The sequence below is a fragment of the Notolepis coatsorum genome (assembly GCF_963971535.1).
Source record: "Notolepis coatsorum genome assembly, chromosome: 1".
Classification (NCBI taxonomy): domain Eukaryota; kingdom Metazoa; phylum Chordata; class Actinopteri; order Aulopiformes; family Paralepididae; genus Notolepis; species Notolepis coatsorum.
Window position 1 is genome coordinate 48,961,953 of NC_140165.1, and position 26,647 is coordinate 48,988,599.

General features: G+C 44.1%; 1 protein-coding gene across 1 annotated transcript in view; it reads right to left on the reverse strand.

The window, feature by feature from the left end:
* Nucleotides 1-20,561: 20,561 nt before the first annotated feature.
* The window catches only part of LOC311232067 (carbonic anhydrase 12-like), a gene marked incomplete at both ends in the record, with an annotated part of 48,904 nt that continues 42,818 nt past the window's right edge, over nucleotides 20,562-26,647 (reverse strand). The window contains one exon of the mRNA XM_084318743.1: nucleotides 20,562-20,582. Coding sequence (XP_084174869.1) covers nucleotides 20,562-20,582 — 21 coding nt within the window. The remainder of the gene's footprint in view (nucleotides 20,583-26,647) is intronic.

A 26,647-nucleotide genomic window follows, 5' to 3' on the forward strand; every position in this document is an offset into this window, starting at 1 on the left:
ATATAACTATGGTTTATCAGATCACCCCCCCATGACCCCACACCCCGGATACGATGAAAAACAACCAACAGCGATGATACCTGTGTAGCCAGCACGCTGTATGAAAAGCGTATATCCACAAGGATAAGCTAAACCAACGCACGCCAGCCACAGACGATAACTCGTCTGCGAACAGGGTTTATAAACAAGGCCGTAGGCACATGTGCGAACACGACACCTGTGTTTCATGTTTTAAGAAAAAACACAGAAGTTTAAGAGAGGGTCAAGACCTCGGTACAAGCTACATATATGAGCACTTCTGTAGGCTAACACCCCAACCAAGTTGTGGACTCTATGCCATGTTTCCAATGTAACAGAATACACACAACCCCCTCAGACAATGGTAAAAAATTACCACTATAAGAAGAACACAGATTTCTTCATGATGAGGGAAGAAAAGTCTTTCGACGAGTGCTAGCCACAGGCCTTGCCAAGCACACATATATATAGCGACCAGACCGATTTACAAGAAACTGTCCTACTCTCCTAAACAGCACACAACCCCACAGCTAGGTGAGGGTTTACACATTGTATCCCCAATATATAACAGTGAATAAAAACACAGTTTGTAACAAAAAACAGTCCCTCACCAGGAGGGACCTTTTATTTAGTTTAACAAAATCATATGTCTGGGGAGGGGAAGGGAACAGGGGTAAACAGGGGAAAAGTCACTACCGGCACCTGCCGCGTGCAGCACGGTGCTTGCCCCCATGGGGAGCCAGCCCTGAGGGACGGGTCTGGAGCGTCTGGTCACGTCGATCCCTACCATCACCTCCGGGCGTGGAGCGACTGGCTGCGGTGGACGAGGCACTCCCTCCACTCCTGGCCTTCTTCGACGAAGGCCCAGCAGCGGCGGTGGTGGGCGGAGGCAACGGTCGCGGTCCTCTGCCGGCGTTGTTTCCGTCGGCCATCACCGGTGGCATCGGGTCGGGGGAAATGGGGTTGGAGCACAGCGCGCTCCTCCTCCATCTCTCTGCAGGCAGCCGTCTTCTGCTGCATGGCTGACCCGAAGAGCCCAGCATCGGAGAGGGGGGCCGTGAGCAGGGGAATCCTCTTCTGTTCCGGCACCCTCGCCTGCTCCAGCCAAAGGTGGCGCTGGGACAGAGTGGCCAGGGCTCGGCCCTTCCCGGCGGCTATCGCCTGCAGCTGGGTAAGGTGCAGGATGGCTCCAGCCGCCTGGGCGTGAAGGTATTGTTGATGGTCGTCCAACACCGACCCGCCCGCCATCATCCCCGACATGTAGCGCGCTAGCTGCGCGATGTTAGACGTCGCAGCTAGGCTCTGAGTCGCGGCGATGTACGCCTGGTCACTCCAGTTAGCCATCTGCCTAGCCGATTTCCCTTGGGGAACCGGCTTCCGCAACGGCTCCCACACCACTTCGGGACAAAGAAGATGTCATCGGGCTATCAAGCCGAGGCACCCCGTCCTTTAGTCCCTGGACCAAACCCGCCACCCGCGTGACTGGCACGTAGGCGGAGGTAAGGCCAGTGATGCGGGAGATTACCTGTCCCTGTTTCACGTAGGCCTCCATTGAAGGGAAGAATGGGCAGACAACGCCCGTCTCCCTCACAGGATGACGTTGCCAGAGATGACCTATCATGTCATCAGGAACAGGTGCAGGCAGAGGCTGCGGCAACGCCACGCCATTAGCGGCTGCGGCGGCCGCCATGAGCTCGGGGAACAAGGCACGCAACTCCCCTTGCACACCTTCCTCCACGTCGCCCGCGTCCCTCACGTACGGGAGGCTGCCATGTCGACGCGGCAGATAGCTGGGCATCTTGTCTCAGGGTCGGAGGTTCTAACCCAACACCGGAGAACAAGGGACCCCAAGGAGACGCAACACTCCCTGCCACACCCCGAGGGGGAGAATGATACGACTCCATTGGGGCATCAAACAAGAGCGCTCCCGCTCCCTCCATATGATCCTCAGTTTCCATCGGAAACTGAGACAGAGCAAGAGCACCCTCGTTTGGCTCCAGCACCTCCCCAAAGCCAGGCCGTTCGCCCCTGCAGCTCGCCGCCCTACGACGGGAGCGAGCAGAGGCGAAGAGCCTGCGTCTCAAATCCTCAGCCACCAGAGGAGCAAATTTTTCAAATCTATGAATAGACCCATCTCAAAATGTATTTGGTGCAACAAAATGCATAGGATAAAGTTATTGACAATCCATGGGAGGTCTCGGTCTCCCCAATCTCCAATATTATTTTTGGTCAGCCCAATTAAGAAATGTACTGTCATGGTCGTTGGGAAGACGGGACTTACAGTGGTTTCAGCTAGAAGCTAAATTTGTTGATCCGTTACCATTGGACTCTCATATTTATAAAACTATTTAAAAAGATAAGAAACATAGGTAATTGTTTCACTGTTTTTAACACACTATGTGCTTGGAAGGACTGCTAAAAAAGACTTGGTATCATCAATTGTACCTCCATATACTCTCCTATCTATCACAATCCTGATCTACATCTAACATCAATTAATACACTCAAATGGGCTCAGTTGGGGATAAGTCAATTCAAAGACCTGTTTCCCACAAATATGCAGTTAAAATCATTTATGGATTTAAGAACAGAATATGCCATCCCAAATACTGATTTCTTTAAATATTTACAAATGCGAAACATTATACATACACTTAGAAGAGAAAATAAACTAAGACTAGAATTACATGAAATAGAAGAAATACTAACGTCATCGACCACAATTCAAGGTAAAATTAGTGAATTGTATGACATCTTCTCCAAAGAATGTCACTCATCTTTTTTGCCTTTGTTGAGGATTTGGGAGACAGACATAACCATGAAATTTGATGAAAATACCTGGCTAAATATTTGTGATATAATACACTTTCCATTTACAAGTAACAAAATCAAAGAAGCTAATTTTAAATGTATCCATAAATTGTATCTAACTCCAATAAAAATGCATACAATTTCTAGAGATAACTCATTAAACTGTCCTAGATGTAAAACTAACCATTTCTACACATGTTTTGGCACTGTGAAAAACTAAAACGATTCAAATTGTATTCATTCATTTACAAAATCTATATTGGAAAACGGAATTTGACTTGTCTCCATGTGCCTACTTACTAAATGAATTACCTGAGATCCAGATGAATCCAAAAAAATATAGATTTCTGATTATTATAACATACTTTGCCAAGAAATGTATTCTCCTGTTTTGGAAAAATGACTCTTCGCCCACTTTTGAGATGTTTCAAGATCAGATATCCCAGCTTCTTCCACTGGAGAGATTGACCTTGGAGGAACATGGCCGGGGGTGGATGTTCCGGGACCTTTGGTCTCCGCTGTTTTCTCCGCTGTTGATTGATATGGCGGCTAGTGACGGTATGTGAATATATCCGCATGCTGTCGCTGGCCGTGTCGATTGGTGGTTTTGCTGTTTGGTTGGGGGAGGGGTGGGGGCCGGGGGTCTTGGGGTGTCTGTCCCCGGTTGTGTTTTTTGGAGGTGGGTTCCCCTAGTGGAAGAAGTTGTACAACAGACGTGTAAGAGGCCCGTCTGTTGTACAACAATGATGTTGTTGTTGTCATTGTTGTTATTATTTATTATTAGGGCTGTCAGTTTATCACGTTAATTAGATTAATTAATTACACAGCAAATTATCGCGTTATGAAAATTAACTCAAAATTTATTACAATTCCTTTTTTTTACATACTTTTTTTATACTTTTTTTTCTATCTCATTCATTCCATATATATGGTCCATTTGCATGTTCTTGGTATCTGATTCTAGGGACATCTATGGATCTCATGGAATGTATTCCCAGTGTCAGAAATACTGTGTCTGTTACTAGGCTTGAGTAAATTGTAATGAACCAAATGAGAATATCAATACAAAATTGTGTACTGGGACTTCCGGTATGAGAGCAGACGGGTAACACACGTGCGATAGAGCTCCTGGTCAAATGAGCGAAAAAACGGATAAAAAAGGACCCGAAAAGTAATTAAAAATGAAAATGCACACGAGAAGTAAGGAAGAGACAACGATTGTGAAGGAAAGAGAAATGGAGAACACACGAGAAGAAGAGAATTTGAAGAAACAGAGTCCCCGAAGCGAAGCCGAGAAAAGACAGGCGGAAGAAGGGGGAGGTCCCGCTGAGGCAGACACGGGAATGCCAGGATGGGCCGTGGTCATGCAGGCCGGGATACTGGAGAACATAACAGCGGCGATAAAACTGAACACGGACACGATAAGGAATGATATTGGGAAGCTACGGGAGGAATTGAGGAAGGAACAGGAGGACTTCAGAGGTGAAATGAATACAGAACTCAAAAGGGTGGAGGAGAAGATGGCGGAACAGGACAGAAACGTGACCGAGTTACAGACTAGGACGGCACAAGCGGAGGAATGGAACACGGAGATACACGAGGTATTAACATGTGCGATTCAGAAACAAGAACAGATGGAGACAAAGATGCCGGACATGGAGGGGAGGTCACGGAGAAACAACATCAGAATATGGGGATTGAAAGAAGGAGTCGAAGGGGAATCGGTGACCCATTATGTAGAAAAGCTTATCAAGGAGCAATTGAAGGAGACGGGACTGGAAAAAATGGAGATTCAGAGGGCCCACAGGGCGTTGGCTCCGAGACCGAAACCGGACAGACCTCCGAGAGCGGTGATTATTAACTTTCTGAGATTTGAGATTAAGGAATTGATACTCAGAACCGCGTGGACCAAGAAGATTGAAATCGAAGGGAAAAGACTATCGTTTGATCACGATTACTCGACAGCGGTAGCAATAACACGCAGGTCCTACGCGGGACTGAAGAAAACTCTGAAAGAAAACGGAATGAGATTCCAGTCACCCATGACCTCGCTAAGGATTCACTGGGAGGAAGGGACGGTGACGTATGCGACGGCACGAGAAGCGGCGCAGGAGATGAGACGACGGGGGATGCAGATGACGGAGGACGGAGAAGGACGGAGACAGGAGGACCAGACACGGAGCCTGCAGCAGAGATTGGAGGGGGCACGCAGATGGACCAGAGCAGGAGACCGAAACCAGGGAGGAGGGAGGAGAGAGGAGAAGGCCGAGGTGAAACGTGACAGAACGAGGACGGAGAAGGATGAGGAGGCCAGAGACGGAGAGGAGGCGGGAGGAGGCGAACGGATGAGTACACGCACAAGAGATTGAAAAAACTATTCAAATAGAGACAAAATATAGAAACTGAAATAACATATGCATAAACACACATTCCCAGGTAGAGGCAGGATATAGAAATGAACATAACGTATACATGGACACATAATACACAAGCTGATGGAGGAAATAAATGGAAATATAACTAGGTTTGATAGGCGAGACACAGAACATACTGAAACAAATACATAGACACACGCTGTGAGTAACACAGTTGGGAGGGATTAGGGGGATAAATGGACATCACATAGAAAATAGAAGGGAGGAAAAGAAAGTAAAAAGGGGTACACAGGAGACACCGCACACGGGTATGGGAGGAAGGAGGGACATTGAAACATATGAGTCACATTGAGAGGGACCAGGAAAAGAGGGTCTTTGGTCAGAAGGAAGGACAGAGCGCTTTTGACCAGGAGCTCGACAGCAAAAAAAAAAACAGTAAGAAAGCTGGACAAATATGACGAGCGATTGGGGGTAAGGGTTTCAAACCCCCAAGCCGTCAGGAGGGGGCCTCTCGCTAGGAGAGCAATTACCCCTCACCCACCAGCAGGGGATAGGGGGGACACAGGGACCCCCCGAACGCCTTGGGAGCACTTTATGTAAAGTTTATGTTTTTTATTTATGTTAATCATTATATGTATTCGGTGAAGAGAGCGGAGGCTCCAACCGGAGGGGGGAATGAGTGTGACATGGGGGGGACTGACAGACGAAAGAAGAAGAAAGATGACAATGGTTAAAGGTATAAAAATGATGTCGTTAAACGTTAATGGAATGAATAATGCGATAAAGAGGGGCAAAGTGATGTTGAAATGTAAAAAAAGTGAGATGGAAGTGATTTTTCTGCAGGAGACACATTTGGTAGCACAGGATCATGAGAAACTGAAGAGATTTGGATATGAAAATGCATACTATAGTTCCTTTAAACAAAACCAGAGGAGAGGAGTAATCACGTTAATCAAAAACACAGTCAAATTTGAATTGATCAAGGAAGTAAGAGACAAGGAGGGAAGGTTTGTTCTGGTGAAGGGGAAAATGGAGGGCCAAATGGTTACGTTAGTGAATGTTTATGCACCCCCAGAGAGTGAGAGGGATTTATATGAGACCATTTTTGATATGATAGTGATGGAACTAGAAGGGATATTGATATGCACGGGAGATTTTAACGTAGTACTGAATCACGACCTAGACACCACGAGTACTAGAAAAGGACGAGCACCCATCAGTAGATATATGAATATTCAGATGACGGAAATGGGAATTACAGACATTTGGAGGGGGATGCACGCCATGAACAGGGAATACACACATTACTCACACCCACACGTGACATATGCGAGAATAGACTACTTTTTGATGACGACGGGGGACAGTTACAGGGCACGGGAGAGCAGTATAGGAGTGGCGGACATATCGGATCACAGTGCCATATATCTGACAGTAGATCTAGAAGGGAGACGGAGGAACACGATTTGGAGACTAAATGTAGGAATATTAAATAACAAGGGGGTGGTGAGTCAGATCAAGGAGGAGATAGCCAGATATAAGGAAGAAAATGACAACGGGGCGGTAGACCCGAACATTATATGGGACACACTGAAGGTGGTGATAAGGGGGAAATTGATGGAAAAAACAGCAATGCTGAAGAAGGCCAGAACGGAGACATATCACAATCTGATAGGGAAGCTGAAGAAGCTAGAGGGGAGACACCAGATATCAAAAGAACAGGAAACGCTCTGAGAAATCAAAGAAGTAAAGGCCAGGATAAATAGGGAATTATTGACGGAAATAGAAAAGAAAGCGAGGTTCATGAAACAAACGTACTATGAAGGGGGACCAAAAGCGACCAGACTGTTGGCTAGGAGAATTAGGACGCAACAGAAGTTGAACACGATACACACAATAAGGGATACAAAGACTAATGAAATATTGAGGGACCCAGCTGAAATAGAGAGGACATTTAGAGAATACTATGAGAAATTATACACACAGCCAAAAGCAGCGGGAGAAGAGGAAATAGAAACATATCTGGAGAAGCTAGAGTTACCATCGATAGGGAAAGAACAGAATGAAGAATTAAATAAAATAATTACGGAACAAGAACTGGAAGAGGCAATTAGTAGAGCTAAAAACAACAAGTCTCCGGGGAGCGACGGATTCCCATCGGAATTCTATAAGACATTTAGAACTGAATTAGCACCCATGTTAGGGGCGGCGTTCAGACACACGATGGAAGAGGGTAAAATGCCCCCCTCGTGGAAGGAAGCCATAATCACCACGATACCGAAGGAAGGGAAGGATAGGGAATTATGTAGTAGTTTCAGACCTGTGTCCATACTTAACGTGGATTACAAGATGTATACATCGATAATATCAAAGAGATTTGAGACGTTTAGGCCAGACATTATAGATGAAGATCAAACTGGATTTATTAAAGGGAGACAGACACAGGACAACGTGAGAAAGACATTACACATAGTAGAGGAGATACAAAAACAAGGGGGTAGCGCGGTACTGATTAGCCTAGATGCAGAAAAAGCATTCGACAGTGTGAGCTGGACATTTTTATATAAAACATTGATGAGGTTCGGACTGAACGGGAGGGCGATGAAGATGATCAAGGCGCTATATCAAGAACCGACAGCGAGGGTTAAGGTGAATGGCAGCTTGACGGATAGAATCAGATTAGAGAGGGCTACCAGACAGGGATGTTGTCTCTCACCGACGCTCTTCGCCGTTTTCATAGAACCACTGGCACAACTGATCAGACAGACCGAGGACATCAAGGGAGTAAGGATAAAGGGAACGGAATATAAACTAGGCCTATTTGCAGACGACGTGATAGTATACATGAGGCAACCAGACAAGAGCTTCCCGGCACTGATGGATCTACTGAAGGAATATGGCCACTACTCAGGATACAAACTAAACGTGACAAAGACACAGACCTTAGCATGGAACTATACCCCAACGACGGAAATTAGAGAACAGTACGGGATAAGATGGGACATGGACAAGATTAAATACTTAGGGGTGAACATCACGAGAGGGGTGGAGAAACTGTTTGAGGCGAACTATACACAGATAAATCAGAACATCAAGAGAGACTTAGAGAGATGGACAGTAATGCCCTTGGACTTCAATTCAAGAATAGAGGTCATTAAAATGAACATACTATCAAGGTTACTGTACCTATTCCAGTCACTACCGATACAAATACCACAGAATCAATTCAGGGAGTGGGACAGACTGATATCGAGGTTTATATGGGCGGGGAGAAGACCACGGGTCAGATATAAAACACTACAACTACCAAAGGAAGAGGGAGGGATGGCAGTACCCAGCCTACAAGATTACTACTATGCAGCACAACTGAGAGCAGTGACGTGCTGGTGTAACGACAGATATGAGGCAAGATGGAAAGACATTGAAAAAGAAGGGGAGGGATACAAGGTACAAGCTCTGGTGGGAGATAGGGAACTATTTAAAGAGAAAGAGGGATTATTAGATCCAATCACCAAATGCACCTTGAACATATGGAACAGAGTAGTAAAAACACACAAATTGGAGAAGCAAGCACATGACAAGAGATTCAAACCAGGGAGGTTAGACCATGGATTCAGAAGGTGGGAGAGGGGGGGGGGCAACAGCGATATGCAAAATGATAGAGAAGGGGGAAATGCAAACACTACAAAAATTAAAGGAGAAATTTGGACTAGAAAACAAGGACCACTTCAGATATCTACAGATTAGAGATTACTATAATAGAGAAATAAGAGGGGACAAGGAAGAAGAACAGAATGGAATAATTAGGATGATAGTAAGGGCATACGAAGGAGGGAAAGGAAGGGTAATATCAGCACTGTACCGGGCTATAATGACCAGCAAGGGACACACAACCGATTATATAAGGGAGAAATGGGAGAGAGAACTAGAGATAGGAATAACAGGGAAGGAATGGGGGAACATATGCGAGGTGCAACATTCAACAACAGGATCGAGGATATGGAAAGAATTTGGATGGAAAAACATAATCAGATTCTTTATAACCCCAGAGCTGAAGGGAAAATATGCACCAACACAAAGAGCATGCTGGAGGATGTGTGGGAAGGAGGGGGCAAATCACACGCACATATTCTGGGGATGTCAGAAGCTGAAGGAGTATTGGGAGGAGATAGGGGAAGCAATGATCAGAATATTAGGATACGGGTTACCACAAACAGGACTGGTGCTTTACTTAGGAGACCTGACACGAGGGAATACAAGGGGGGGACAAATATTTAATAAAGATAATGTTGATAGCGGCCAGAAAAGCAATAACGAGACTGTGGTACAAGGAAGACCCACCGACAATAGCACAATGGGTAGGAATAGTGGAAGAAATACAGGATATGGAGAGGATAACACACATGCTGAGGTTACAGGAAGAGACATTTGGGGAAAGATGGGGAAAGTGGGAGGATTATAAAGGGAACGAAAACGACATCACAGAGGAAGAACCAAATGCAACACAAGAGGGCGAAGGGTAAAGGAGGAAAGAAGTTCAAGGAGGGTCTCTGAACCCATGTCACACAACTATGCTGTAGTTAGCATTTTCTATTTTTTTGGGGGTATTACAATTGCTTTATGTTTTTATACTTTATTATTTATGTCTGTTTAACGGTGTGATATTAATATTCAGGGATGATGTGGTTTGTGTATGGGTGAATCAAAAGGCAAAGTGAAAGTTAATAAAAAAAAAAAAAAAGGACGAAGGATAAGGGAAGAAAGAAGCTCAAGGAGGGTCTCTGGACCCAGATCACACATACATGCCTTAGTCAGTATTTATCATCTTTGAGTAGGAATTACTTGTTTATGCCTGTTTAAGGGAGATACACAATCAGCCTTTGTATTAAGTACCTGGAAAACAACTGTAGGGGAACCAGACAACTAACCATGATACCCATGTAAATATTTATGTGCACTGTTTTTTCTTTTTGTTTTTATTGTGATGTTAGTTTATTTATTTATTTTTTTGTAAGTGCTGTTTGTCTAAAACTGTTAATAAAAATTTAAGTTAAAAAAAAAAAAAAAAAAAATGTGTACTGTGTACATAACACTATGCTCAAATTGACCAGACCTGAAAAATCGAAGCAAATTAATAGATGGAAGATTATTAAACAGAAGGTTTTGTAGATACAGTACTGAATTCTGCCATCCGGACACATGCAATTTGAAATATGATTATAGAATATAGAATATCAGGCATAAAATGGTTATGCGATAAAAATCGATTAATTAGATTAATTAATTACAAATCCTGTAATTAATTAGATACATTTTTTTAATCGCCTGACAGCACTATTTATTATTGTTTATTTTAATTTTATTATTGTCCTGTCTTTATTTTGTTTTGTTGGCCGTGGGTGGGGGAAGGGTCCAGAGGGTGAGATAATTGCAGTGTGCTGTGGGACATGTATCTGCTGTACACCTGTTATTCAAATAAAAAGAAGTTGAAAAAAATAATTTGCCTGAGAGCAAATCTTTTGTCGTAAATCCGTTCGGGAATGAGACCCATTGTTATTAACTCTTCTTGGAGGCATGACAGGTTGTTATTTGTACAGCCTTTTCACATTACACACACTTCACCAAGGTCTGGGCAGCAAGCAGAGCATAGAACGCTGGTATTCTGATGTGATGACCCTTCCTTCTTTTATAGTTTCCTTGTGTGTGACTCAACGAATCCTGGGAACCTATCATAGTCGCTATTGCCCAACCCTATCATCCAGGAATGCTAACGTGAAACTTGAGGAAGTAAGTAAGTAAGTAAGTACATTTTGTATTTATATTAGTGGTGGGACTCGATTAAAACATTTGATCGAATGCATTCGAGACTTTATAGTTAATTAATCGAAATTAATCACATTTTAATCGCATATCAATATTTGATGCGAAAAGCTAAAAAATTTATTCAAATGAATTTTGGTATACGAGTAAATCAATGAATATACATTATACATACGTTTAAGCAGCAAAATCCTGTATTAGCTACTACACAGACCAACCGATCAATGAAATTTTTAACAAAGTGCAGCAATTTTAGGAATAATAATTAGGGATGCTCGATATTGGCTTTTTTACCGATACCGATATACCGATATTGTCCAACTCCGATATTGTCCAATTTCCGATACCGATATCAACCGATATCAACCGATACCGATATATGCAGGGTTTCCCCCCCCCCCCCCCCCCAACATTTTTATAATTTCAGGTCATTAACATTACATATCTCTTGTTGTGGAATTAACACAACATTATGCATACTTTTGACAATAAATAAAATCATAATTTGTTCTTACTTGCTTGCCTGGGTAAATAAAGGTTATAGAAATGTAAAAAAAAAAAAAAAAAAATTGAAAACCGATACCGATATTTTCCGATATCACATTTTAATACCGATATCGGCCGATAATATCGGTAGGCCGATAATATCGGACATCCCTAATAATAATATATAGCGCAAAGGACCTTTTGTAAACTCAAGCACTTTCGAGGTAAAAGTCAAACACAGTACTATGAAGTACATTCCAGAACAGTTTTTTTATGAACAAACCAGACTAAGAATTTTTTTTATTTGCGATGTATTATACTTTATACTTATAGCACATGCATGAGTCTGGTCTCCTATGAAAGGTAACATTCTTATACAATAAAGAAAAATCATCATGCGATTAAATGCATCAATTTCTTTCTGTAGTTAATCTAAATGAATGCGATAAAGTCCCAGCCCTAATTTATATGGTACCTTTTGCAAAGTGCTTCACATAACACAACAATTAAAACAAGGTGCATCGCATAACACAATCCAACAGAAAAATGCAAGAGGATAGAAACATTACAGTACAGCCCCTAAACAGGGAAGGCAAGTTGGTAGAGATGTGTTTTGAGATTTTTTGTTTGTTTGTCTAAGCCGCAATTCTGCTGATCTAACAGAGAGTTCCAGAGGGCCGGGGGGCCCTTACGGCAAAACCACGCAATCGCCTTTGGATTTACGTTGGCGGATCTGAGAGGCCTTAGAGAGGGCAGGGTATAGATAGGATACCTTGGTTGGAGGATATGAGATGCCTAGAGGGAGAGGAGTATCGATAGGAGACAGTGGTTGGAGGATCTGAGAGGCCTAGAGGTGGAATAAGGTTGCAACAGTTCAGTGATATAATGAGGAGGCGAGATCATGTAGGTGTAGGGCCTTGTATGTGATGAGAGGTATTTTGAAGTCAATCCTATACCTTACGGGGAGGAGCCAGTGAGTGAAGGAACACAAGAATGGGTGTGAAGTACATTTTAGGTGGAAAAGGTTAACCGGCCAGAGGGAAGAAGACGTAGGCACTAGACAAAGGTGTAGTGATGCTGCCACGCGTTTTCAGTAGTTTAGTGAAAACATTTTTGGTGGAAAGATCATACCAAACCAATTGTTATTCAATATACCACATTTTTTAAGCTTATTCTGTGTGTGTGAGAGACAGCGGGAAGAGAGGAGAGAAAGAGGGAGCATGCATGTTCCAACAGTAGAGCATGCATGTACATGCATATGCTAATGTCTGCTTTTTTTTTTTATATGATTATGTTTAAATATAGACTAAGGGAGGAAGAAGGGGGTACGTGCATGTGTAGTGTGTGTACATGTGTGTAGCGGGTGTACGTGTACATGTAGCGTGTGTATGTGTAGCGTGTGTGGGTGCATTTGTGCTTGTGTATAGATTTTTCACGTGTGTGTCTGTGTATGTATTTATATGTGCATATATGAACATGGTGTAAAATACTGATTCCTTATATTCATATAATAATGTGAAATAAAACATGGTGCAGGAAACTGTAGATACCTGTACTCCTTCCTTACACACTCTAGTCACGAGAGATTTGTTCATCATAACACATACGTGTGTGTGTGTTTAAATATCAAAATGCATAAACTCCCAATGCCACAATCAGTTTTTCATAATGTAAAGCAACAGCCACTAAATCCCAGGCGATGTGACTCACAGTTGACTCTGTTGACTCTCGATACTAACCTCAATCTTTCACAGTCGCCCAGGAATCAATTTGTTCTTGAGATGATCTGACCCCTCATGGTCACCTCTTCTTTCTCTCAGAATTCCTATTGATTAACTCCGACTCTCCATTCAGGCCCTGGGCTGCGTCTCTGTGCCCTTTCCAGAAGAGGGTTGGATTGAAATTGTCTTGCGTTGGTTTCCCCCCTTGCTTGTTAGAGGCCAGGTGGAGGCTTGTTAGAGGCCAGGTGGAGGCTTGTTACAGGCCAGGTGGAGGCTTGTTAGAGGCCAGGTGAAGGCTAGTTGGAGGCCAGTTGGAGGCTAGTTGGAGGCCAGTTGGAGGCTAGTTGGAGGCCAGTTGGACTTGGAGGCTAGTTGGAGGCCAGTTGGAGGCCAGTTGGAGGCCAGTTGGAGGCTAGTTGGAGGCCAGTTGGACTTGGAGGCTAGTTGGAGGCCAGTTGGAGGCTAGTTGGAGGCCAGTTGGACTTGGAGGCTAGTTGGAGGCCAGTTGGAGGCTAGTTGGAGGCCAGTACTTGGAGGCTAGTTGGAGGCCAGTTGGAGGCCAGTACTTGGAGGCCAGTACTTGGAGGCTAGTTGGAGGCCAGTTGGAGGCTAGTTGGGGGCCAGTTGGAGGCCAGTTGGATCCACAAAATAACACCCTACGCCACGACCAAAACCGCAGGGCCAAGGCTCACAGCAGGTGGCTTGTAACTGAGCCAATGGTCTCTGAAAGCCAATGACGCACGGATCTTCTAGAATGATGTGTTTATATCTCTCTCCCTCTCTCTTTCTCTCTCTCTTTCTCCCTCTCTATCTCTCTCTCCCTCCCTCCCCCCTCTCTCTCTCCCCCTCTCTCCCCCCTCTCTCTCTCTCCCCCCCCCCCCTCTCTCCCTCCGGGAAGACCGGGTGGTGGTGTGTGTGTGTGTTTTTCACGGATGGTTTTGGTGGGGGGTATACGTGATGAGGAGAGGAGAGATGAGGAGAGGAGGGGAAAAGAGAGGAGGAGAGAGGGACAGCGGGCGGGAAGAGGAGGGGAGAGGATATTTTAAACCTGATTTCATTCAATGTATAGAAATTAGGGGTGTAAAGGTACACGTATCCATAGTGAACGGCTGTGTACCGAACGAATACAACGGTATGTTGACCACTAACGACCGCCCACCTGGGGCAGTTTTTTTCACAATCTAATATAATTATTATTCTATTATTATTATTTTTTTTACAAGTCGATTATTAATTTCAATGTAGAATATTCGTTGACAGCCCTACAAGTACAATTAGTTACTGCACACTACATCACCCCTGAGTGGAACATGGAAAGCCAAACTTTCCCCCACTGTACCGAAAACCTGTACCGAACCTTGACTTCAAAACCGAGGTACGTACCGTACCGTGGTTTTTGTGTACCGCTACACCCCTAATAGAAATGCATCGATATCAGGGGTTAGCGACATTAGGCACGCGGTAGCTTAGCCAATGGCACACTAGCAATAAGTGTGCAAGAGAACACTTGGAAATGTGTGTCCTCATCCGCATGCCAAATGACCTCTTTCACTGCCAATGCAAAAACAGTGCTTCCAAGAGTCTAGATATCACACTCACAAAGGCTTGTAATAATAATACATTCTTATATAGATAGTAGGGCTGTCCCCGACTAAGGATTTGGATAGTCGACTATGATTGGCCAAAATTTGCCGTTAGTCGACTATTATATATATTATTTTTTTATCATTCCATTTGGGCTGTGGGGGGTGCTTAATGTCTGAAGGAGTCGACTGAAGGCTTCTTGTCCTCTGCAAAAGCATGCGATTGGTCCACTGATGGATACATCTTGATATTTGTCTAGTCTAGCGTGTTCATTAGATGGGTGAAATCCTCTTTCAGTGCCTCTGTGCCTGTTTTCGTAGGCAGTTAGCCTCTGGTATGCGTGACATTAGTGTTAGCCACGCTTCTAGGCCTCTTTTCTTTTGGAAAGAATGATACAAAAAAAAGTAAATAATAATAATAATTATAATTATTTTTTTGTTGTATTCGACTAAGAGGTTGGCAGTCGACTACGGCTCCTTTCGACCGATTAGTCGAATTTTTTTTTTTTTTTTTTTTTCTAAAAAATTTATGGGAGTCATATGCTGTCACCAGAAGAGCCATATATGGCTTGCGAGCCATAGGTTCCCGACCCCTGCCCTAATGAGTGTATGCCTTGCTCTTCCCATATGGGGAATCGTATAGGTCGTTTTTCAATTAAGAGTGCTTGTTATTGAATAAGGGAGTATGATTGTGCCATTTATGTGGGTTAGGATATTTTTTTTGTGTTTCACGCCATATCCGGATCGCATGAGTAATTATGGGGCCAAATTTCCGTTCACAGTGCTTGATTGGTAGTTTAGTGTATGCTATGTCCTTCAGTCTATGTCCCAGGTGGCCAAAAAGTTCCGGCCCATTAATGGCCTGTATCCGGCAGGCCGGAAGAAATTAGTCGGCCCAAGTCCGGCTGCCAGAGTCGGCCAAGTAGGCGGCAATGACTGACTGGCCGATTCCGGCCCGAGTACACTGGGCCAGGTCCGGGGTTGCCGGAAGCGGTGAACGTCCGGATCGGCCCAGTAGGCGGCAATGACTGACTGGCCGATTCCGGCCCGAGTACACTGGGCCATGTCCGGGGTTGCCGGAAGCGGTGAACGTTGGCGGAATCGGCCCAGTAGGCGGCAATGACTGACTGGCCGATTCCGGCCCGAGTACACTGGGCCATGTCCGGGGTTGCCGGAAGCGGTGAACGTCCGGTTGCCTAAAGCAGCCCAGATGCGACCCACACACGCTGGGCCAGGTTTGGTTGCCCGAAGCCTAGCCGACACTGCCAATGCAATACTGGTACTACACAGTAAATTACGCAGAGTAGATTTGACTCAAACTGAGTAAAGAAATTTTACTCAGTTTGAGTGAAATGTACTCAGTTTGAGTCAGCGGAATTTACTGTGTACCCATCTGCCAGAGCTACTCCACTATCTGCCTATGACCGTACATTACCGGAAATACAGTAGGAAATGGTTGATTAGTAATACAATGCCACATATTTAAGGACCCTTCCCTTTACCAATTCAGTATTGGCATGTCCCTCATTGAAAAATTCAGAAGTTTACATGCCGTCTCCTACCTCACTGAAATATATTCTCAATGTATGTGCATATTGTACACAATATACATCATTCTGCAGTGAAGCTCAAATATCAAGTAAAGTAACAATGCTACTTTTTCCAGTTAAAAATGACAACTTGAATAGATATTTAAACATTTATTAGCAAATGAAATATCACATTTGACTTTACTGGGCCATTACACCCAAAATGAGGTTAATCAAAATCAACATCACAATAAATCATGTACAGATAGATTACTCAAATACACATAAGCATGAATGATCAGTTTCAATTTTTTTCTACCTATGGTGGTAATTACTACCTTCAAAAAAATAAACATTTGAATATCCATTATTGCTCATTATGTAAATATACCTACACCAACATACATATAGAATAATGTATTCTCTCTCTCTCTGTGAACATTAGTAAACATTTATTACCATAAAACAGGCCTTGAGAGATAATTACATGTAACAAAATAAAATAGTCCATACACGCAACATGGGTGTATAGAACGAAGTGCAATAAGTCAAAAGTACATTTGTACTTTACTTGAGTAGTATTAGGTTTGCGGATTGGTCCTTGTGCAAGACTATAGATATATAATCATTGTTACAACTCAATAACAGTCTTCTCCCAGAGTCCATACTCAACATGTGTACCATAAAACAGGCCTTGAGAGATAATTAACAAAACATGTAACAAGATAAAATAGTCCATACACGCAACATGGGTGTAAAGAATGAAGTGCAATTAGTCAAAAGTACATTTGTACTTTACTTGAGTAGTGCGGATTGGTCCTTGTGCAAGACTATAGAAGGCGGGGATCTTTGATTAAACACTGCTATCAGAAGAATAGACAGTCAGAAAAAATGTTTGTACTTTTAACTAAGTACATTTAAAAGTAGAAACTTTAGTAGAGACTTTTACTCATGTGTTTTACTCGAGTACAATTTTGAGACGGTACCCATACTTTCACTTAAAACTCCCAACATTTTGTGAAATTAGCAGTCTTCTCCAGAGAGAGACAAGAAGATAGATACCAGTCTCCTCTCTGTGCGTCGAGTAGAAAGCTATCTGGCTGCATATTAGCCTAGCTTAGTACAATGAATGGAAGCGGGCATGACTGGTTAGCCTAGGCATTGTCCAACTAACACCTCTCCCGAAGGCTATACACAGTCATGTCCGCTTCCATTCATTGTGCTAAGCCAGATAGATTTCTACTCAATGCACAGAAAATGTTGTGTTAGCTTGTGTTAGCTTGGGGAGCTGCAGTCTGTGTTGTGTTAGCTTGTGTTAGCTTGGGGAGCTGCGGTCCATGTTGTGTTAGCTTGTGTTAGCTTGGGGAGCTGCAGTCTGTGTTGTGTTAGCTTGTGTTAGCTTGGGGAGCTGCGGTCCATGTTGTGTTAGCTTGTGTTAGCTTGGGGAGCTGCAGTCTGTGTTGTGTTAGCTTGTGTTAGCTTGGGGAGCTGCGGTCCATGTTGTGTTAGCTTGGGGAGCTGCGGTCCATGTTGTGTTAGCTTGTGTTAGCTTGGGGAGCTGCAGTCTGTGTTGTGTTAGCTTGTGTTAGCTTGGGGAGCTGCAGTCTGTGTTATGTTAGCTTGTGTTAGCTTGGGGAGCTGCAGTCTGTGTTGTGTTAGCTTGTGTTAGCTTGGGGAGCTGCAGTCTGTGTTGTGTTAGCTTGTGTTAGCTTGGGGAGCTGCAGTCCATGTTGTGTTAGCTTGTGTTAGCTTGGGGAGCTGCAGTCTGTGTTGTGTTAGCTTGTGTTAGCTTGGGGAGCTGCAGTCTGTGTTGTGTTAGCTTGTGTTAGCTTGGGGAGCTGCAGTCTGTGTTGTGTTGGCTTGTGTTAGCTTGGGGAGCTGCAGTCCATGTTGTGTTAGCTTGTGTTAGCTTGGGGAGCTGCAGTCTGTGTTGTGTTAGCTTGTGTTAGCTTGGGGAGCTGCAGTCTGTGTTGTGTTAGCTTGTGTTAGCTTGGGGAGCTGCGGTCCATGTTGTGTTAGCTTGTGTTAGCTTGGGGAGCTGCAGTCTGTGTTGTGTTAGCTTGTGTTAGCTTGGGGAGCTGCAGTCTGTGTTATGTTAGCTTGTGTTAGCTTGGGGAGCTGCAGTCTGTGTTGTGTTAGCTTGTGTTAGCTTGGGGAGCTGCAGTCTGTGTTGTGTTAGCTTGTGTTAGCTTGGGGAGCTGCAGTCCATGTTGTGTTAGCTTGTGTTAGCTTGGGGAGCTGCAGTCTGTGTTGTGTTAGCTTGTGTTAGCTTGGGGAGCTGCAGTCTGTGTTGTGTTAGCTTGTGTTAGCTTGGGGAGCTGCAGTCTGTGTTGTGTTAGCTTGTGTTAGCTTGGGGAGCTGCAGTCCATGTTGTGTTAGCTTGTGTTAGCTTGGGGAGCTGCAGTCTGTGTTGTGTTAGCTTGTGTTAGCTTGGGGAGCTGCAGTCTGTGTTGTGTTAGCTTGTGTTAGCTTGGGGAGCTGCAGTCTGTGTTGTGTTAGCTTGTGTTAGCTTGGGGAGCTGCAGTCCATGTTGTGTTAGCTTGTGTTAGCTTGGGGAGCTGCAGTCTGTGTTGTGTTAGCTTGTGTTAGCTTGGGGAGCTGCAGTCTGTGTTGTGTTAGCTTGTGTTAGCTTGGGGAGCTGCAGTATGTGTTGTGTTAGCTTGTGTTAGCTTGGGGAGCTGCAGTCCATGTTGTGTTAGCTTGTGTTAGCTTGGGGAGCTGCAGTCTGTGTTGTGTTAGCTTGGGGAGCTGCAGTCTGTGTTGTGTTAGCTTCTGTTAGCTTGGGGAGCTGCGGTCCATGTTGTGTTAGCTTGTGTTAGCTTGGGGAGCTGCAGTCTGTGTTGTGTTAGCTTGGGGAGCTGCGGTCCATGTTGTGTTAGCTTGGGGAGCTGCGGTCCATGTTGTGTTAACTTGTGTTAGCTTGGGGAGCTGCAGTCTGTGTTGTGTTAGCTTGTGTTAGCTTGGGGAGCTGCGGTCCATGTTGTGTTAGCTTGTGTTAGCTTGGGGAGCTGCAGTCTGTGTTGTGTTAGATTGGGGAGCTGCAGTCTGTGTTGTGTTAGCTTGGGGAGCTGCGGTCCATGTTGTGTTAGCTTGGGGAGCTGCTAACTATAGAGGCCATAACCACAGTATTACATATACTCTTGTTAGCTTTATGAGGCTACATCAACACGCTCCTATGAGTGCAGCATGTTAGCTTTATGAGGCTACATCAACATCCTATGAGTGCAGCTAATGTTATGAGGCTCTGCCCCCCCTCCACTCCTCTAACACCCACCTCGCTCTGCCCCCCCCCCCCCCCCCCCTCCACTCCTCTAACATTTTATTTATTAATTTTATTATTATTATTTATTTGTTGCCATTAAAATAATTCTCCACTTGCACAACCTGAATATAGGGACTTCCGGCTGACTTCCGGTTGCCAATAGCACTTCCTGTCCCATCCAAATACATTGGTTTTAGCTACTTTTCTCCCCTTATTTAAACAACTTTGTCGTCACAGAGAGGCAATGAAACGTTTGTATTATTATAGTATAGAATGTATTTAATAAGCAAACGTTTGTCAGCAGGGTTTTTGGGCTGTATTTCATGTAAAAACGTTTACTGTTAGTTTCCTTGCTCAGCCAGCATTAGCTAACAGAAGCTAGTGGTTAAACAGGCCGGATTAGCTTTGAGCTAACTATCTTTCCCGACCCATGTATTCATTCCATTCTAAACATAACGTTAGTTTACAAAACATGACCTGTCTATATAACGTTGAGGAACAAATTATAAGTGTGTGGGTGTGTGTTTTGGTGAACATTGGACTGCAAACAGAAAATGCATCACAGTTAGACAGTAGCTACTGTTAGCTGTCCTTCCGGATTAGCTTTGAGCTAACTATCTTTCCCGACCCATGTATTCATTCCATTCTAAACATAACGTTAGTTTACAAAACATGGCCTGTCTGTTTTCACACCTTTTCAAGTCTATTGTTCTCCCACGACGGGAGATTCAACCTCAGAGGGTTGACAATAAGAGAGTTGAGAGAGCGAGAGAGATTTTCACGTTTTAGTGTGAATGGTGTTGTGATTTTGACAGTGTACGCTTAGCATAACAATTCAACGGTCAAGTTGGTTGCAGCCCTGTTACCAAAATGGCCAATATTCACCCACTTGTGATCACCTTAAAGTGCTCTCAAAGTAAGATTTAGCTTTATTTCAGGGCTTGTACAGACTGGCGCTACGGGTGCAGAGTTGAGGACTGGAGGTGAGAGGGGAGGAGGACAGGAGAGGAGACAACAGGAGAGGAGGAGAGGACAGGACAGAGGAGAGGGGATGGGTAGGAGAGAAGGAAAGGAGGAGAGGATGAGAGGAGAGCAGAAGAGAAGAAAGGAGAGGGGACATGAGAGGAGAAGAGGGGAGAGGTCCATGAATCTGGGAGGTGACTAATGGATAATTGACATCAAACTGAGATCAATCTGCCAATTAGACGGTGTCTTTCTAATCACAATCATGTCGGATTATAGGGCCACATGCTTCCACACACACAGAGGACCAGGCCAATGGATGGAGATAATACTAGTGTACACACACACACACATATACTCTCTCTCTATCTTAAAGGAAAGTGTGTTGAAACAACCCTTACAAAAAATTACACCTGGCTTAAAACTGTTGCTAATACTAACACATGTTGTGTTGTTTTCAACACCTGCATGCGTTTGATAATAAGGCCTGCACACAGACCCACATATTTATTGGAGCTAGCCAATTTGTTCTTGATTACTTAATTGGAAAACGCAATTAAAACCTAATTGTATAATTGGGCCTGATTAATTACATATTTAGATGTGAAACGATTGTGGTTTGCCAGGGGGAGACGTTTCATTCGTTTCCCTTGGTCTAGGTTAAATGAATAAATATGAGAATTACCCCGAGCGATTACACCTCCCCGTCACCCAATGCACCCTCGTCACCCAACGCGCACAGCCAGGTAGTAAAACACTGTCAGCGGGAACATTTACAACAATGTACAATGAAACACGGCCGCCCAAACTGAGAGGAGAGGGGGCAACCTGTTAAATTACAACATAAACATCTTCAACCAGAAGATTTTGTGTTTCGTGTGAATCTGTGACACACTTTTGTTTACGGAATTGGTGAAATATAGCTTGTGTTGTAATGGGAAAACAAACCACAGAAGATTAGTTTGCGTATTCCATCGTTTTTCAGACTCTAACTGACAGTTCTGGGGAGGGAAAACATGGAAACAATGGAATATAAATAGAATGATGTGGCTGTGCGCTCATTAGCATACTAATTACATCATAGACATTAAATATTGATCTGTGTCAATGCTCATAAATGGTTCATTCCATTTGATTTGAGAGAACGTAAACAATTTATATATATATACATATATATTGGACTCATTCCGTCATATTGGTTTGTAAAACATTAGGCCAAGCTATAATTAACTGTCAGCATGCAATATGCGTCACACGTTTAAAGGAGCACTTCACCAAAAAACAATGCTGATTTGTTTTGCACATAATCTCCGTCCAAAAACTCAAAACAGTTTAGCGCACATTCATTTAGTTTGACAGTTATCAGACTTTAAATATGGCTACCAGTGATGTCATCGTTGACATTGAATCATTGTGTTGTGTTAATTACAGCTCAGTGAAATGATAAGGTAGCAGTCCTTAGACAAGATATTGCTATTGTTTCATCCACTACATTTCAACATGCTGTAATTAAGATGAGGATTCAATGTCCCCGATGACCGGTGGCCATATTAAAACTAATTTACTCTCAATAACTGTTTTTGGAAGTGCGTTATATTATGTGCAAAATAAATCAGCATTGTTTTTTTTGGTGAAGTGGAGGAGTCGACCCTACCTACAGCCATAATCGCCGCAAATTACCGCGCTGTGTTTACAAGCAACGGACAGGCTGTGGAATGAAAGAGAGAGGGTCTATCCGGTTGTGTCATGCAAAGCAAACCCGATTGTTGTGTCGTGAACAGCAGGCACATGACAGCGGGCGGGGGGGGGGGGGGGGGGGAACATGTGCGTGGATCGCGTGACAGCCGTTACACTTTCAAAGGGGAATTACCTTGGGTTGTGTATCATGTTTTTTTTGTTGTTTTTGTATACATATTCCCCCAGTCCATCAACCACTCATTGATCATGAAAAGTAAACCCAAATATATTCATGTGCGGAGCCGACTCGGCACAGACTCTACGAGTCAAGACGGCCCAACATTTGTTTTCCCGACATGTCCCGGTGTCTCTGGGGAGCCGTGCGCCACCTGTTTGCTTTTTCCAGGGCGCCTGGAAATCGTTGGCAGGCTGAGAGCGATAGGGAAATCGGGGGGGGGGGGTCTTTATTTATTTATCTTCGCCCCGCGGATCTTCATTGGGAGTTTCATGCGAGGCACATTAACTCGACTCGCGACTCGTGTTGTAGCGAGGCGAACTGAACGTGGAATCACACGCCGAGGAGTGATTGATGAGGGGCTCTTTGGTGAATACAGATGGAGGGGTGTTAGTCAAAATTGTCGGTGTCTCACGGTGAACCTTTTCAGGAAGTGTACGGGGGAGAAAGAGGAAACAGATTTTCTTGTCGACACCCATTCTTTCTGCCGCTTTGGAAGGTTACCACGTACTGTGGGTTTGACTTGGTCCCAGGGCAGTTCATTATTTTCTACATAAAAAATTTGCCAAGAAAAGGAATCCTTGTATTTTTTTGAGGGGGGGGGGGGGTGCTCCTAACATTTCACTTCTGAACGTGTGTAGGGAAAGAGAGGACTTCTTTCATGCCTACACGCAAAATAAATATCAAAGCCTATTCTTTTTCTCTCTAGTCATCTCTCGCTGTGCAGATTACATTATGGACAGTGAGAAGCATGCCACTTTCGTATGTGGTCCTAAATCAGATACAGGTCAGATTTCTTGCAATGCGATCTCAGTCTGAGGAGTCATGCAACTTTCATGCAACGTCATTCTTTAAAAAAAGAAAAAAAACTCCATCTTCAATATTGTTCATTTTGCGCATGCCGGTCAGTTCAGTTCACACTGGAATCTGATATTAGCCACTTAAATAAAATAAAAACAATGTGAACAAAATCTGATCTGAGCAATACATGAGAATTGAGCACCAAATTGCGGGCGGCTACGTGGCGTAGTGGGCAAGGCGCTCCCCACGAATGACGGAGACGCTGGGCTTGCCTGTTCGAGCCCAGCGCTCCACATTGCTTTCAGTTTAGCTGGTCGTTCATACTAATACACATTGGCCGTATTAGGGGGTGGGAAACTGATGGGTGGGGATCGGGCGTTGTGGACAGCGACTCCTACAGGTCGGTTGGTCCGCCTGCGCAGTAGAATCAGGAAGTGTCGGGGGCAGCGTGAGCCTCCCACGCGTTACTCCTCGCCACTGAGAGATCGAGCTGCGCAGGTGAAAAGATGCGACTGCTGTTACCTCAAGTACCGGAGGGGACTTGTGCTATGTATGACTTAGTCCACATTGCAGCCGGCTTGTGGGAGGCAAGAAACAGCGTTCGTGACAGGGGAGGGTTGAATTGGATGATACGAAATTGGGATGGGAGAAAATATAGAAAATGGGAGAAAAAGTGGATAAAAAAATAAAAAAATAAATGAGCACTAAATTCAGCCAGATAGCTTTCTACTGAACGCACCGACATCACACAGACACGTTACAAACAACGGAAGTTGCAATGAATTATTATGTCCCAAGTGGGTCACCACATATTCATGGGACCAGTGTGATCGGTTGCTATGGGAGATTAACATTGTCTAACCAGTGCTAGCAGGTGATACATGAATTGTCACAGTTGCAGTGGATGATTTTGAACCACTAAAATTAATAGAATTGTAGCAAAGAAGTAGCATTGGCCTATCTGGGTAACCTGGGTAGATTATGCAATGTTTTCAGGGAAGCAGATTGGATATCTGAAATGGTTTGATTATGTTGATATATGAAATGGCTTTAGACATAATTTTCAACAACAAAATGTTTGGATGATTTTACATCAAACATTTTTTTATTTTACTCGGCTACTGTAATGTGGAATGCTCTGCCAACATTCATAAAACTCCTGAACTCCCCTCTCGGATTTAAATCCGCCGTAAAAACATGGCTCAGCAGCAACTCAAATTGGTCTTAATATGGTTTATCATAACTTGGTTTTTATCTCTTTTTATCATGAGTTGCTTTTAAGGGTTTGCAGATTTTTTATTTTCTTTTAACATTAGTTGACTATATGAGTTTTCAGGTTAGGTGTTATTGTACTTATTTTTAGGGTGTCCTGTCTCGTGTACATTCGTGTTTTGTGCCATTTTATGTTCCATGTATGGACCACAATGGAAACAAGCCATGGCTTTATTGTGTTTTATCCATTTTTGACCAGCGTGATGACACTGTTATTGTCTTTTTCAAATGTTTGTCCTACGATTGTGTCAAAATAAAGTATTCAATCAAATTCAAAACAAAGAAAATGCAACAATATCGAAAAACACAAATTTCATTGTACTGAATCTATCCTAAATAATATTGGAATTGACATATAAGATCAATGTGAATGTAAACACACCTGTAGATTTTCTGATTGTAATATCCCCTCACAGTTAGCTGACATTTGGCCACAGTTGGCCTACTTTAATCACCCAACATCACTGAAAATGTAATGTTACCCCAGGTCACTTCTTCAGCCTTACAGTACCATAGCAGTGACATCCCTCTTATTACAGAGAAGAGAACATCACAGTCACAGGTAGATGTTGCAGCATGAGGTCAATAAAGTAGACAGCAACCTATTTTCTTTCAGGCGGCCCACCCATGGAGTTACAGACACATAAAACACTACGATTTTTATTTTTGTCCCCCTCTTTTCTCCCTCCCTAGTGTTTGACGAGAGAGAGGCCCTGGGTCGAGGGCTGTTCTTCAATGGCAGGCATGAGCAAGGCCTTCCGTTGCGTAACAAACCTTTATCCCCTTCAAAAGGACAGAGGGAGAGACATGGATAAAGCCAGGTAGAAAGCGAGGGAATGGAGAGAGCCAACTAGAAGGGGAGGGAGAGAGAACACATACAGTAGAACCAAACGATAGAGGAGGCAAGTGAGAGAGAGGCGGAGAGAGAGGCAAAGAGAGAGAGAGAGAGGCAGAGAGATAAGAGAAGCTGTCTTTCCGTAATGAGGCCCTATAAAGAAGAACTACGGCGTCTGTCCGGTTTGCGTCTAGTTTTTTACCAACCCATTTCCAGTTCCGCATTCACGTTCTGCGATCTGATTGGCCACTGACGTTTCTGGTTGTGTGACATCTGCGCCAATCGTGTGACGCCTGTTTATATCACCGGTTAAGCTTAGGCACTCTTTCGAAGTTGGTTAAGGTTAGAGTTTGTCTTAGAGCAGGGCGATAGAACACCAGCCCTGATTCCAAACTCTAACCTTAACCAAGTTCGAAAGAGTCGCCTAAGCTTAACCAGTGATAAACTAGGCGTTAGGTAGTTTGCAGGCTGTTCGAGGCGGAAATGGGCGCAGAAACAGGCGTCACGCGATTGGGCGCACATGTCACATGACCAGAAACGTCAGTGGCCAATCAGATCGCACCAGAAACGTCAGTGGCCAATCAGATCGCAGAACGCGAACGCGGAACTGGAAATGGGTTGGTTCTACCAAAGCATATAGACCCGTGTTAAAGAAGAATGGAGGGTGGGGTGCGTCTCTGCTCTACCAAAACGTATAGACCTGTGTTATGAAACCGGGAAACACATTTGTGTGTATATGCAGGCTATATAATGCATTATTAGCAGGCGTTTTAGGTCTAAATGGGTTAAGGAAGAATGGAGGGGGGGGCGTCTGCTCTACGAAAGCGTATAGACCCTTGTTAAAAAAGAATGAAGGGGGGGGGGGGTGGCGTCTGCTCTACCAAAACGTACAGTATAGACCCTTGTTAAAGAAGAATGGGGAATGGTGGGGGGGGGGGGGGGGGTGTCTGCTCTACCAAAACATACAGACCCTTGTTAGAGAAGAATGGGGGGGGGGTTGATGGGGGCGTCTGATCTACCAAAACCTACCTCCTTTCACTTCTCATCTCCGAGAGTCGATCTCGAGACATACCCAGTGTTCCCACGGGGCGGCGTGCGTTGTCTTGGTTCAGATCCTGTGACGACTCCCCAACACAGAATCAAGAGGTTTATTTGTCACATACATACCAGGGCATACAGTGAAATGCGGGTGGTCATGCCCACATCGATTGTGCAAAATACAATAAAAATAGGCATAGAAAAAAAAAATAGGTAAGACA